Raw genomic sequence first — 15,364 nt, 5'->3', positions numbered from 1 at the left:
TTGTACGGATACAAAGAAGGAGTGAAATGAAATCTACAATTTAATTGATAAATTTACTTTTATCTGCACTCATTAATTCAAATATGTTTATAACTTTAACGAAGAGATTATTTTAACTATAACTTTTATACATGTTTGCTATTAACTTCTCCCAATCTGTGTTATTCTGTTAAGGATAGGACAATTATAGGAAAAGTAGGAAACGAATGGGAGTGTTTCAAGTTTAATGTGCCTCGAAAAAGTCAAATCGATGGTTGTTCCAATCGAGTGGAAGAGAGATAGATGCGGCGCAAGCGTACAATGAGCGTAACGGGACAATGTTCGTAACGGGACAATGAGTCATCATTTTTCGTGCGTGCACCCGGCGTTCATCGATTTATTAGACGTTGTCACGTCAAAAAACAACATTGTTTTTCTCACAGTTTTAATCTCTTTTACTAAGGACTAATTAGTCGTCAAGTAGTTAAATGAACACTATAAACCATTGAACACCTAACCCAAGTTTTTTAAACTAAAAATTAAGTGTCCAACCAACAGATATCGCCACATGTCGCGCAAAAACATGGTTTCAGTTTACGTGGCAAGAGTCGCACTTCTATGCCCCGGACCACCTTCACCCCACATCACACCCACCCAGCTGCCGAGTAACCCGACATCTATGGAACGTCCCACGCTTGGATTGCAGTGCACAGCTAATGGGGCGGGTTGTTACCAGATCTCTAACACGTCACGAAGATGGTCAAGTTTATGTACTCCTTTGGAATTGTAAGTATACGAGAGCATTTTAAGAATCGATTTTAGTCATTTATAATGTCTTACGCATATGCCTATTATCACGCTTATAAATCTGCAATAATCCTCTCTTTTTAACTTAAATTTTAACTTTTTAACTTAACATTCATTGATGCGAGTTCATAAGAAAATTGTAAAGTTCGCTTGATAAATAAATAAACAACAATGAATACTTTCAATTTCAAGTAAATATTATATTTGGCAAAAACGCGCGAAGAAACAAGGACAGCTCGTAACGGCAGTCACGTGTGTTAGAAAGAGAGCGATAAAGCGCCCATTTACTTCCACACTGCAATCTCAGGGTGGAACGCTCTATAGCTGGCGCCGACACTATAGTCTGTCTCAGGCTTAGATTGCAGTTGAGAGCGAATGGCGCCCACATTCATATAACCCGGGTTTTTAAAATATTCGTATTTTTTATACCATCAAAAATTACATATAATGATAATAGAATTTCTATAAGTATTGTTATTGGGAGGTTATGATGATAGATGAATGTAAACGTTGAGTGTAGAATGGTAAATTAACTATGGTACAGTTATTGGGAATCATTCACCCAGCGGAAGCCAGTGTTGATTCGGTCATGGTCTCCCGCCACCGTACCGTGCCGACAAAACAAGGTTACCCGGGTCCAACCCAAATTCAAAACCTTAGGCAAGCAGCAGTATGGGAGAGATAGTTGTTGGTCGGGGGTCACCCCTGGTCGCCTTTACCCCGTTCATGTAGGCGAGCAGCATGTCCCTGAGCTGGCGGTCGTCGCCGCCGAAGAACGGGGAGAACAGCTTGTAGCCGGCCTCGTCCAGGAACACAGCCGCCTCCACCGTCAGCCTCGGTGAGGAGGCCTTCCGCTTGCGCCTCTTGGCCTGCAACAGCAGCGGCGCCATCGTGCCTCACTTGTGCCAGTTCCGAGTGGCGCGTTTCGGACTCGAGCTAGTTTTATGAGTTGTGCGCAGTGGCGTAGCCAGGATTTGTGTATGAGGGGTGTTAAGAAGCATGCAGCCCCCCCCCCCTTCCCGTATTAAAGCGCCGGGTCCGGGGGTCCTCCCCCGGGTAAAATGGGATTTTAAGGTGTAAAATAGTGCTATTTTAGCAGTTTTTGGTACTTAAGTTTAAATATTGTAATAGTAAAAATTTTATTAATTTTAATATGAAATTTGTTTGAGTGACGAATAAGAAATTAATTAAAGATTTGGTGCTAAGGGGGGGGGGGTTGAAACCCTAAAACCCCCTCCTGGCTATGCCCCTGGATTGTGCGTTTAACGCTACGACAGTTCTAAGTGGTAGGGTTCTAAGTTATGACTTTTCTAATTATGTGTTTCTAAGTTACGTCTTTGAATATATATACTGTATAGAAGTCGCGAGTGGATAGGATTTACTCTACGTTTTTCAGAAGCGTGTGATGAGCAGCTTGGGAACTTCACCGCTGCAGTGCGCTGCCGTAACGCCCTGTATCGTCTTAGTTGTTATTTACACGTTAGAGCGCAGCGCTGTCGCCCGCTGTCATTCCCCGCACCCTTCATCCATCATTCACTGCAGCTCAACGTCGTTCAACGGGAGGGGGAAGGGGTGTTTGAAGAGTTTGACACTTGTCCGCTAGGGACCACCACAAGTCGATGCCCTAGAGATGGTGGCGATTGCGGCGGTGAATTAACCAACTACCTCAAAACCGTATTAGAAATTTTAACCTGGGCTGGCGACTTCTATACAGTATATATATTCAAAGGTTACGTGCTTATATGTTATGATAGTTATAAGTTATGGGTTTCCAAGATATGTGGTTATGTGTTATGACAGTTATAAAATGTGGGTTTCTAAGTTATGATGTTTCTAACTATGTGTTTCTAAGTTAAATGCTTATATGTTATGACACTTATTGAGACATAAACGTACAACCTATAACTAAGTATTGTAAGTTATGGTTTTCTAAGTTACGCGAGGAGCACCGCTGTTTCGCCAACAGCCGCTCGTCCATCTGCGCACCAGAAAGGCGTGGCTCACGGTCGTCTGTGGTCAAATCCCGGTTCGAATCCTGGTGTGGTCAGATTCCTCTCTCCCCATGATTACCACTGGAATTTTCCCATCCAGCGAGAAACTCGATGGACGTTGACGTGAGCTGGTGGGGATTCTTTGGGAATTTACTTTCCTCTCCTCCCAAACGCAGCCCCAAATCTCATCACTTCATACTTCATTCGTCTGTGATGTCCCGAATGTCAACGAGGCACCGACACCATAATTCATAGCTACATGTTAGCAGTTTTTTTATTAACAAATTTTATATGTACCCATTGATATCAATTAAATTAAGATTTTCTTTACTGGGTATTGTACATATTATGGATTATATTGATATTAACTTCCCCGCCGTTCACCAGAGGACTCAATGTGGCTTAGATACACTCTAATTACTCCTTTAAATCACCTTTTTGAGATTAGACCCCAGCTCCAGTCCTCAGAGTTGGAAGGTACGTGTTCATAGACACAATATTTTTTTTTAATACATTTTCTTTTGAAATTTAATGAAAAAAATATACATCCTACGAAATGTATTGATGTATACAAAAAAGTAATACTAAACAGAAAATTTATACTTACAAACCATATTGGAGAGTTCTCCACAAGTGCATTTTCCGGGAAATGTACTGTGGACAAAGTAACAGAGAACGGTTAGTTGTAACTAAGAAGTAGGTCCATAAAATCCATCAGCACTGTTAAAGTTACTCGGTATTGTATAATGCGCTCTAGGTAGTCTGAGTTGTGATGTACAGTTTACAAACATAGACGCGGCAGCAGAACTGACTGCTGTACCGGCTGCAGACAGCGAAAGAAGTTAAGTCGACAACGCCACGAGGGCCAAGATGGCGTCTCACCTGAGTCGCCGAACATGGGCACGTCGAGCGGCGGCGCCCTCCTCACGACGTGCAGCTGCTCGCTCTCCGAGGGCTCGACCTTCAGCAGCGACCTCAGCTGCGCCGTCAGCGGCCGTATCTCCAGCGTGGTGTTGTCCAGCACCACAAAGCCGTTCTGCCAACACGAGCACAGCGCCCGTTACATCCAGCACACGCCCTCTACTGACTACTTACTCCACGGCTAGGAGTCCCCCTCTCGAACACCAAATCACACGCCATTGCTTACATCAGCTTAACTTTGACATTTGTACCGACGGATCACAAGCCAATGGGACTGGTGACACGCAATGGAGGATGAGAACAGGTCTCTGTTGTTCTTTAAATGTATAATGCAACGAGGAATTTTGATTTAATGCAATTTCTTGGATACACGTCATTGCAGTGTCGCACTGTTTTGCCATGGGAAAAAATTCAATAATGCTAATTAAGAATTAAAAATTGAAAACAAACCCACATAGAACAAGACAAAATCAGCTGATGTCAAACACATAAACCCAACGATTAACGTAAACAGGTATTATGAACACAACACAACGACGGCAGCACAGACGAACACAGTGGGCTAACAACGACGAGACAGTTTCAATAAGAACAGTAAATACAGGTAGATAACAAAATCTGGACAATGAAGCAACGAACACAACGATGAAGATAAACATAAATTATGGAGAACACAATGATAATAACAGCAACGAACACAGTAGGTTTCCTATGACCAAAACAGTTGTGACATTTCGGGAACTGGCATCTGTTCCCGTCATCAGGAACAAACAGACTGATATCGGACACTGCCGAATACTCCTATGCCCCGGAGGCTTTGAGTGTCGTGATGCCAGAAACAGAGCTTCCACAAATAATTGGGTGTTTATTACGTTTATTTCTGACACGGCTTTTAATCATTGGATTCGATGGTGCAGGGCGGTACAGGCGTGGGGAGTTGGTAGCTCATGGGCTGTGTACGAGCTGACCGGTTTGTTGCCCTTTTCAGAAGTCACGTGTGTCGGCGTGGAGTGAAGCTCCCGAGAAACCAAGCTGGCTGGTGTAATGTACGTGTCGTGTTGTGATTTATAGGCTCGTGCTGTGTATTGAAAATGACCTAGTTAAGTTCATTTGAAAAGTGTAATGTAAAGCTGTGCGAACTGCCGTAGCGAGTACCAGCTGACACGTGCAGGCATATCGCTGGTCCACTCCAACCTGGAGACAGACGCTGGATAAACAGGGGGTTTATATATGTCTGGCCTCCTCACCTAGCACAGCCAGTGGCAGGCGAGGGCTCCCCTGATTGGCCACGCACCTAGCCAATGACAAGCCAGGTTTATAATCTTCAATGGGGTGTGTCCAAAAAATTGTATTAAATCAAACTTCCTCATTTCATTATGTATTTAAAGAACAACACAGACCTGTTCTTATCTTCAATTGTGTGTCACCACTCCCATTGCTTTGTGATCTGTCAATGCAGATGTCAAAGTTATTCTGATGTAAGCAATGGCATGTGATTTGTTGTTCGAGAGGGGGACTCCAGCCGTGGAGTAAGTGGTTGTCACTAGAGGGCATGATGTCACCAAGTTCAAGTCACATTTCACCTCACCATTACTTTATTGCAACCATGCGGCAATATGAAGCTTTGCCAATTATGCCTGATGATGGTTAAAAAATACCTCTGGAGTCCTTTAAAACTGTTTCCACATTACAAATGCCACACTTCATTCAATGTTTTCAAACATGGCGTAGACCATCAGCTGGACAAAAAGAAGCTTCAAGCAGTATCCATGCAGTAATGCATGACTGGCCACCCCCGACTCCAACACACAAAAATGTTAAAAGTATCAAACATTGCATTGTAATTGGCCGCAGTTCATGTTTTAATGAACTAGTCATGATATATCAAACCAGCTGAGGCCATGACATGGTTTTGAAGATTATTTTGGCCAAAAAGCTGTTCTATTTTGGGATCACAAATCTTTTACTGAGCCAAGGTGAGAACAAGCCATACCAGTATGTACTTGTTGTGACTCATGAATAGAGGCTTAAATAAACTTAGTGGGTTCAATGACCTGCAGGCTGGATTTAATGGTTCTTAGGTTCTCAAAGCTCGGGAATTTTTTCACTGTCTGCGGTTTTCATGAGATGACAGGCTAGTCATTGATCTAAATGAGATTTGACTGATGAGTTGTTTCTGGTTGGTTACTGATTTGGACTACCTCGATGAATGTATAAATCAATTAAGCCCATTTGAAGACATCAGAAAAGCATACAAATGCTTGGTATTTAACTTAACATTAAATTAATGTGCGAAATTTTTTGATATCTAGACATGAGTAGAGACGAGCGAAATTTGAGTGGTTTTCTGTCTCCGTGGTGGACATCTCATTTTTGAACATTTTTTGCACATGTTTGGGACACACGACTATTTCAAGTTTGTTATTGTTATTGTATATTAAGTCTTTTGTACTATATCACACAATGCATGCCTCAACTAAAATTTTTAATATTATTTTTAACTGTGGTAATTTAAAAATATAAAAACATTTGCAGTTTTTTATCAAACAGTAACGTGAATTCTACGTTTTTCTCACTGAGCATTTTTGCTTTTTTTCATGCTTGTCACAAAAAGCCACAGAATTGCAAAAGTGAACTTTTTGAGCAAAAAATTGTAATATATATTTCACGTAATTTCACTCAGAGTGTTACAGCGATGTACCACAATGGCCAAAGAGAGCTACGAATCACTTGGTTTCCGACTAGGTCTCGTAGATCGAGTCACGCCGTGGATGATCTCACTCGCCTCCACACCAAGGCGATCCCCGCTCGGGATTTTTTGGCAACTGGGATACACAGCGAGCGTGAGTGCATTGGTTTTGTCGGGGTTTCCTTTCTTTCCTCACCCATGAATTCAACCTCTGTCACCTACCCATCACATCTCGAACTGTCCATCTGCCCTCTTGTCACCTCCGAAGAAGGATACCAACCAGTATTATTTAAATATTTTGCCAAAACTTGGAGACACATTTCGTTTTATATCTTATGACTCGATCAGGCCTGGGATTTATATATGTGCATTTATCGGAGGCATTGTCCGTGGTCCGTTGTAATTATAATGGCATACACAGAAAGTAAATAAATATGTCCTCCTGGTGGTTACAAGCTGAATCCTGTTTATTAATATCAGGCTGTAACCACGTGAAACGTTATTAACTATTATGAATATAGATGGTTTTTTTATAAGTTGTATGAATTAAATTTGTCGTCTTTTCTTTTCTGCCATAACATAAAATTATTCAGAACTGAATTTGATCAGTATAATTATAATGTTCTTAAAACACGTAAATGGGCAAACAGGGCCACGTGCCGTATGTTAGTATAATTTTTCCCCGGGCCATGGTGGCGAGCTGTCCGCGGACGGGCGCTCGGCGCCACCACTTGCCATGTCGTCGGGGTCGCAGAGGCTGACGGCCGCCACGACGCCGCCGCCGCGGTGCAGGTAGTGGCAGTCGGGCGGCGAGCCGGGCACCTCGTGCACCCAGCCGTCGGAGCGCCGCACCGCGCGGAAGTGCGGCGACACCAGGTGCCGGTTCGGCCGCAGCTGCAGCCACACGTCCCTGTGGGGCAGAACCGACACGCTCCCTCTACTTACTTCTCCTCGCTCTCACGCGCCCGCATCGCGCAAGCGATAAACATTCGTGTTTTATTTTCTTTCAAAGAGCTTGTATGTGTGTGTGATGCAAGTTTTAAGTCACTCTGGATAGCAATTGGCTGACCCCCGACCGGGTTACGGTGCACGGGGTTCTAGGTTCGAGTCCCGGGTAAGATATAGACGTAAATTTTAAAGGAGTTATTTTATTTATAAAGCTATGATAAAAAGCTTCGTTTAAGGATCTGAGCTACTGGTCGTTGGCGTAAACAACTGAAGACCATACAATTAACAAAAAAAAAATGTTTGGCAATTGGTTAGCAAAACAAGACGTAGATATGTAAAGGATAGTACTAAAAGTTTGTTTAATAGCTTGCTTTATTGTCCAGGTTTTGTTGTCTACTTGTATTTATTGTTCTTATTGAAACTGTCTTGTTGTGAGCCCACTGTGTTCGTTTGTGCTGTCGTTGTTGTGTTGTGTTCATAATACCAATGAATGTGGCCGAGCGGATCAACGACGGTGCCAGTACATCTGCAGCTGGGGCGGTTGAAATTATTCGCATGAATTATGACTTCTGAGTGTTCAAACATGATTATAACATACATAAAATAGCGTATTTAATATTTTGTATAAAAAATATTACCTCTTACGTACACGTATTCACGTACAACACACGGCCGAGTCCATGGCACAGCCACACCCTATTTTTTAAAAGGAAACGACTTTGTCTCAAAAGAGATTAATTAACGATACAGCAGGAAAACATTTTTTAAAATATTTATCAGGTCGTTCGTAGCTAAACTCAAACACAAAATATAAATATATATATATATATATATATATATATATTTCGTTTATCTAACTCTATTGATCTGTGATTAAATTTATTTGAATGCATTTAAATTTGCAGTTTTTTTTTAGTTAACATTCTTTACAACTGGTTTGGGTAAGTCGAAACAATGACCTCATCATATCGGAAATGAATTAAAAGAAGTGTAAAGCTCTGAATGTCACGGAAAGTGGCGTCACTGCACTGTAATTTGGCGCCATGTTTGTTCTACGTGCTCTTTTGTAAACCAGCTTCGCGCGAACGTTTTGTGGGAATATTTAAGTTTGGGACACAAAGTCTACATGGGTAGGAAGTAAGGTTTTGTTACTTCCAATGTCACCGTGTTATTATTTGTTGTGCACGTGGCGTGGTTTTTGTTCGGCCGTGGGTGTCGTTTAAGATGGCAGCCGACTGTGCCAGAACCTACCAAACTACACTACTCCCCGGGGGTTTGTAATCGGAACATTAAAATTAAAATTAAAATAGTATTGCTTACTGAGAATATTATATTATTAATTTATTGAAATAACATTTTAAAGTGTAATTAAAAATATACATTGTGCAAATTTGTGAGGTGCTGTATTGAAGTGAGTATTTTACATGATTTTTCGTGATTTTAATGATGTATACACGTGCATTCAATACCAATCAACTTAACCTGCAATTTTAAATTGTCAGTTCTCATTTTATTCTATGAAACTTATGACATATTGAACGCCTCTTTGAAAATCTTTATATATATATATATATTTCTTGTGTGCGTGTGTATGTCACTGAACTCCTCCTAGACGGCTGGACCGATTTTGATGAAATTTTTTGTGAGTTCACGGGGATTCGAGGATGGTTTAGATTCACAATTGGATATTTTATCTTGATTCTGAGTTAAGAAAAAACTAAAAACACACGCTTTAAAAGCAAAAAAACTAATTAGCCTCCATGGCAACGGGCTTTTGCATTGTTGTTGCCTTCTGCGTAACCATGGGAAAGGTTTTTGGTAACGGCAGTGGCGTGCCCAAGAGGAGGGGTATGTATAATGAGAAGATACAAAATGTCCAGCGTAGAAATACTTACCGCCATATCCATATCTCACAAAAAGTACATTTGGGCAGGACAATGTCTGTCGGGTCCGCTAGAAAGATATATAGAGATATATATGTAGAAAGATATATAGAGAGATAGAGAAATAAATAGAAAGATAGAGAGAGTTATAGAGATATACATAGAGAGATAAAGAGAGATGTTTAGTATACGTTTAAAAAATTAAAAAAATTGATTGAGGCATTGCAACGCATGCCGGGCATTATCTAGTAAAAATATAAGTTTGTGATCGGACACGCAGATCCAACGCCCTCCGAGGGAGAAGGCCGCGGGTGCGCCGCAAGGTCAGGGTCGGCTCACCGGCCGAAGGCTGAGAAGCTGTAGCTGAGGCGCTCGTCGCCGCCCGCCGCCCCCGAGCTGGCCGCCTCCCGGTCTCGCGCGTCGGGGGCGGCGCGCCGCACGTACACCAGCTGGTACTCGTGCCCCGCCGTCTGCCCGCTGACGCCGCCGCCGAACAGCTCCGCCAGCCGCTCCGGCCCACCCTCTGCCGTCGCCTGCGGACACCAACCCTCGGGTCATCCCTCAACGGTTAGACATACACGTCATCAGGGAACGAGGACGGCGGAGTGATTTGTGTGTGTGGGAGGGTCAATATTTCTCTCCGGCCCAAAAACCTAAAAAAAAAAAAAAAAAAAAAAAAAAAAAAAAAAAAAAAAAAAAAAATGGTTGTCTGTAAAGTCGGTTTACGGACGATAGTTTAACGTGACAACGTCATAGCAAAACATTGATGAAATGATTGCATACTTTTTATTGAATTATCACTATTTTGTATGGATACAAAGAAGGAGTGAAATAAAATCTACAATTTAATTGATAAATTTACTTTTATTTGCACCCATTAATTCAAATATGTTTATTACTTTAACAAAGAGATTATTTAAACTACAACTTTTATACATGTTTGCTATTTAACTTCTTCCAATCTGTGTTATTCTGTTAAGGATAGGACGATGACAGGAAAAGTAGGAAACTAATGGGAGTGTTTCAAGTTTAATGTGCCTCGAAAAAGTCAAATCGATGGTTGTTCCAATCGAGTGGGAGAGAGATAGATGCGGCGCAAGCGTACAATGAGCGTAACGGGACAATTTGCGTAACGGGACACTTTTTCGTGCGTGCAGCCGGCGTTCATCGATTTATTAGACGTTGTCACGTCAAAAAATCTATCATTCCCACCAACAAAAGGAAATAATTTGAAAGCAAACAGCGAGAAAACTGGTTCTATTCCACATTCCCCAACAACAACCCCCCCCCCCCCCCCGGGTCAGACAAACGGAAAGAAAATTCTGCGTACGCCTTTGAACGTCATTATTTACATAATGATATTAAAAAATTATAAATATGGAGCCATGTGTGTCCGTTAATGGTGAGGAGAGTGAGTGATGTTGGAATGACAGCATTGCGCGACGCGTTGAACGCGACACATCTGTGACGTCAGCGCGACAATATTCGCGGGCGGCACACACTTTCCGGTTAGACAGAATGTTTCTGTTTTCCGTCGCGTCGCTGGCGCGATTTTACCGACATGATTGTCAGAATATTGTTTTACAGTGACCGGTGCATCTGTAACTATTTTTCGGGTATTTTTTTTAAAGGTTATGTTTACTAAATTTATTAGTGAAATATTTTAAATGGGTTCAGGCAAAGTGATTTCATCCTTCAAATTGATTCACGCAATTTATTTTTTTCCTATTCATATTAAAAAAATTGGTTGTCTGTAAAGTCAGTTTACGGACGATAGTTTAACGTGACAACGTCATAGCAAAACATTGATGAAATGATTGATCCAGAAGAAAAGGAAATATCATATTCGGCCTGAGACTGAGCCGTAATTGGTTTTTGCAACCAAACCTTTTAGGCATTAAAAATGTTATATTGTTTGAGAAAGAATTTTTTTTTTTCTATCTTTTGTATGATAAAATCTACCTCTGCATATATTTATGAATAAAATCGAATCATTTTTATTGAATTATCACTATTTTGTATGGATACAAATGAGTGAAATGAAATGTAAAATTTAATTAATAAATTTACTTTTATTTGCATTCATTAATTCAAATATATTTATTACTTTTGAAATGTTGTGTACGTCGTATTTATTTATGCAAGAACAAAAAAATTTCTCAGGTGCCGGGATTTGAACCGACCACCTTCTATCAAAAAATTAGCCACGCTAACCACAAGACCACGAGGCCAATTTAAAATAAAATGTTGGTTTAAGATGGTATATACTCGTAATACAAAATTTGTTCATGGTAGGGGAATATTATTATTTCGTTTTTATAACACGATTTCATAACAAATACGCATCCCAAATACACCAAACTTATTTATAATGTGTTACAATATTTTTTAAAACATTGTGCAAAAGATCCCGGGTGTAATTTGAATTATTATGTGTAACTGTAAAACACCATTGTTGGTTCAAAACGTATTTGAATATTCAACATTACTTTTGAATAACCGTACCGATTGTGCTGAAAATCGGTGGACAATCGTTAAATTACGTAAAATTAATAATTCAAACGACGAAAATATGATTGAAAAGTCAAATCGATGGTTGTTTCAATCGAGTGGAAGAGAGATGCCACGCATGCGTACAATGAGCAAACAGGGCACATCCGTAGTGGGACATCCGTAGTGGGACACTTTTTCGTGCGTGCAGCCGGCGTTAATCGATTTATTAGACGTCACGTCAAAAAATGTAAGCAGTTATGAATGTCGTTTGTTTGTCGCGTATTAAATGGTATGAAATATTTTTAATATAACCGATTGCATTGGTTTGTCGCGTGGGTTCACAATAACGCGATATTCAGCTGTCGCGTCGCTTCCATAGCGCCGCGCCCGTCGCGCTATTGTTTGTGATCGCACCGTGGAGCCACGAGAGAAAGTGTAACTCGCGTACCAAAGTAGCAGCTGTTTTTTTTTTTACATTTGTTATCAGCTGTCATTGATTGTAGTAGCGACAGTGCATTTCTGGTTTTACGATGGTCATGCGTGGTCATGAAAAATAAGATTTTATAATGCATAATATGTTTGAAACCGCATTAATTAGCATAGTCAATCAAAACAGCTCGTGCAGATGTGATCAAACGACAACAGATTCGTACGTGGTGTATCAGAAAAAAATAGGTTATCTGTAAAGTCGGTTTACGGGCGATAGTTTAACGTGACAACGTCATAACAAAACATTGATGAAATGATTGCATACTTTTATTAATAAAATTGAATCATTTTTATTGAATTATCACTATTTTGTATGGATACAAAGAAGGAGTGAAATGAAATCTACAATTTAATTGATAAATTTACTTTTATTTGCATTCATTAATTCAAATATGTTTATTACTTTAACGAACAGATTATTTTAACTATAACTTTAAACATGTTTGCTATTTAACTTCTTCCAATCTGTGTTATTCTGTTAAGGATAGGACGATGATAGGAAAAGTAGGAAACGAATGGGAGTGTTTAGAAGTTTAATGTGTCTCGAAAAAGTCAAATCGATGGTTCTTCCAATCGAGTGGAAGAGAGATAGATGCGGTGCAAGCGTACAATGTGCGTTACGGGACACTTTTTCGTGCGTGCAGCCGGCGTTCATCGATTTATTAAACGTTGTCACGTCAAAAAAATATATATACTGCAGCGTGTCGCCGGCCAGTTCGGTCGCGTGTGTGCTGTTCGCGGCGAACAGGGTAGCTGCGCTTCTGTGCGCGTGCTCTGTTCCGTGCGCTGGCGCCGCTCGGTGCTGGATTACTTACAACGGGACGACCTGTCGGCGACCTCGACCCTCGCGCGCACACCTGCCGGCGGGAAGCCTCGGGATTCACTCAGCCCCGCTCAGTCCCGCCGCTCGCTACTGCGGGAAGCCTTCATTCCACAGGCAAGAGAGCCACACCCGAAGTTCCCCGAAGTTCACGCTCGCTTTTTTTTTTCCGTACCACAACAGGTGTATTTATTTGGGATGTAGCTTACTCATACGTCATACGCCGTTCTATCTCATTGTAGCCTATAAACCGGTGTGGCATTAAATTTTGCGGTCCATTAGGATAGGTTAGCTACATTATAATAACTTTAAAAAATTTTGGATGGTTGGGTATATTAGGTAAGTATAGCTACATTAAAAATACTGTAAAATTATTTTATGGTTGCTTAGCAAATAACTTTTTAATATGTAGCTCAGGGCTAGGAAACCGTTTACATGATTTCACAGTATCTTTAATGTAGCTATCCTAACCAAATCAACTGTCCACAATGTTTTAAAGTATTTATACTGTAGCTAACCTAACATAATTGACCATTAGTTATCATGAGTTGTCCAATATAAGCATTCACGGACACACGGCAAACGAAAAATTTGGCGGCGTACAAATAAATACCGTTGCCTTGTTTATGGTCTTTCCTTTTATCAACACCGCCATATTTATTTACAATGAACAAAAAAAAAGCCAAAGATGCACGATCGGCCGTTTGGCTCTCTCGTCTGTGAAAAAAGGCTTCCCCGCTACTGCAGCTTCGCGGTCCGAACAAAAAAAGGGGGTTTGTCTGTAAAGTCGGTTAACGGACGAGAATTTTACTTGATAACGTCATAGGAAAACATTGATGAAAAATTGCATACTTTTTTAATTTTCAAATATTTTTTACAGTTTTTGTAAATTTAATTTAAATAATTTGTTTAAATTTAATCACGAACAATTAGTTAAAAAGCCCGCCTTTAACCTGTTTGATATTATACAAGATTTTGTCGCACGGTGGTTGGCCGGTTCTTGCACGCTCGGGTCAGGTGGAACGTGACAATTTTTCGGGCGTGCAGCGGGCGTTCACCGATTTATAAGAATTTATCACGTCAAAAATGGTTGTGGCTGTGTCATGGACATGGCCTAGTGTTGTACGTGAATACGTGTATTTGGATTTGGCTTTTTGACGCGTATTTGCCGACATTTTTTATTTTTGATTATATATATTTTTTAACACCATATATATTCACTGTAACTATTTTACACTAATGTTTTATACATGCAATTGCTGGATTTCGACGAGAGCTGACGATTGAAACTTAAATGAACGTCGTAGCTTCTCCGAGTCAAAATGGCGGCGCTTCCTCCTCCACCGCGCGTGATGCGTCACAGTCCTCACTTAGCGTAACGAATCCTTTGATCCTTTAGCTATCCAATGGTTTAATTAAATTTTGGATGGAAATAACAGATATGTAGCTGCAACACCAAACTTTATCCTCCGATTTTGTTATCATTCGTTTTTGGAATTGCCTCCCACTATGGAAGCAATTTTAAAGACGTATTCACGTCAAAAGCAACTTTTATTTTATGAGATTCCATACGTGTTAACGATTTCACTTTTGTTACGATTACCTAGACGAACGTAAACCTTCCCTCCATGGTAAGAAAGGGGGGGGGGGGGGGGGAATTTGAGCGAGTCTTTCAGTATCACCAGAGATGTGTAACATCAAACCTCGGTAACGAACAAATTCACGTGTTCTCATGTTGCAAATACACGTATAATACGAGACTCGGACACGAAATTTAACGTACAATTCTTTTAAATAATGCCGAGCGTGATAAATATACGCATATTGGGTTTTCAACTACATTTCTGGGCGCGAATCACACGTAGTTTCCGCACCCGCCGCTAGAATTCGCTACCGAAGCAGCTACGACGACGATTGAATCATTTAATTAGCAGTCAGAAATTTTAAACTTTATAATCAAACGGCTCCGATAAAAGCGAAAATAACTTGGCAAAAATACTAAATTCCTGCTTTTAACCTGATTTTCGACACGGATTTTTTTTAAAATACCGCCCAACTTGTTAAAATGTACTAAACAGTTAAAACTATAAAAAAATTTCTTTGTACTTGTGAACTTTTAGTCGCGTCGACCGCCACAGATGGCAGCACCGTGGTTGTTACACATTTCCGTCCCTTGACTTCCGTCGAATTTTTGAAATTACTGCCCCCAAATGCCGTATACCAAGAGCTAAGATTTTACACATTAAAAAATTAAGAACGATATATTGGGGAATTTTATTTATGTATCACTTTTAAACTTACATTTTAGTTTTAAATACGGCAAAAAAAAATACATGTTTGCGTC

At 40.5% G+C, this 15,364-nt stretch overlaps 1 protein-coding gene across 1 annotated transcript in view; it reads right to left on the bottom strand.

Moving 5' to 3' along the window:
- The window catches only part of LOC134530257 (A disintegrin and metalloproteinase with thrombospondin motifs adt-1-like), a 128,979-nt gene that overhangs the window by 87,906 nt on the left and 25,709 nt on the right, over positions 1-15,364 (bottom strand). Inside the window, exons 2-6 of the mRNA XM_063364948.1 lie at positions 9,558-9,751; positions 7,123-7,297; positions 3,660-3,813; positions 3,385-3,431; positions 1,506-1,655 (exon numbers count right to left, since the gene is read on the bottom strand). Of these exons, the coding sequence (XP_063221018.1) occupies positions 1,506-1,655; positions 3,385-3,431; positions 3,660-3,813; positions 7,123-7,297; positions 9,558-9,751 (720 nt within the window). The remainder of the gene's footprint in view (positions 1-1,505; positions 1,656-3,384; positions 3,432-3,659; positions 3,814-7,122; positions 7,298-9,557; positions 9,752-15,364) is intronic.

Source organism: Bacillus rossius, chromosome 3 (assembly GCF_032445375.1).
Source record: "Bacillus rossius redtenbacheri isolate Brsri chromosome 3, Brsri_v3, whole genome shotgun sequence".
NCBI lineage: Eukaryota > Metazoa > Arthropoda > Insecta > Phasmatodea > Bacillidae > Bacillus > Bacillus rossius.
This window is presented reverse-complemented; position numbering and strand designations above follow the sequence as displayed.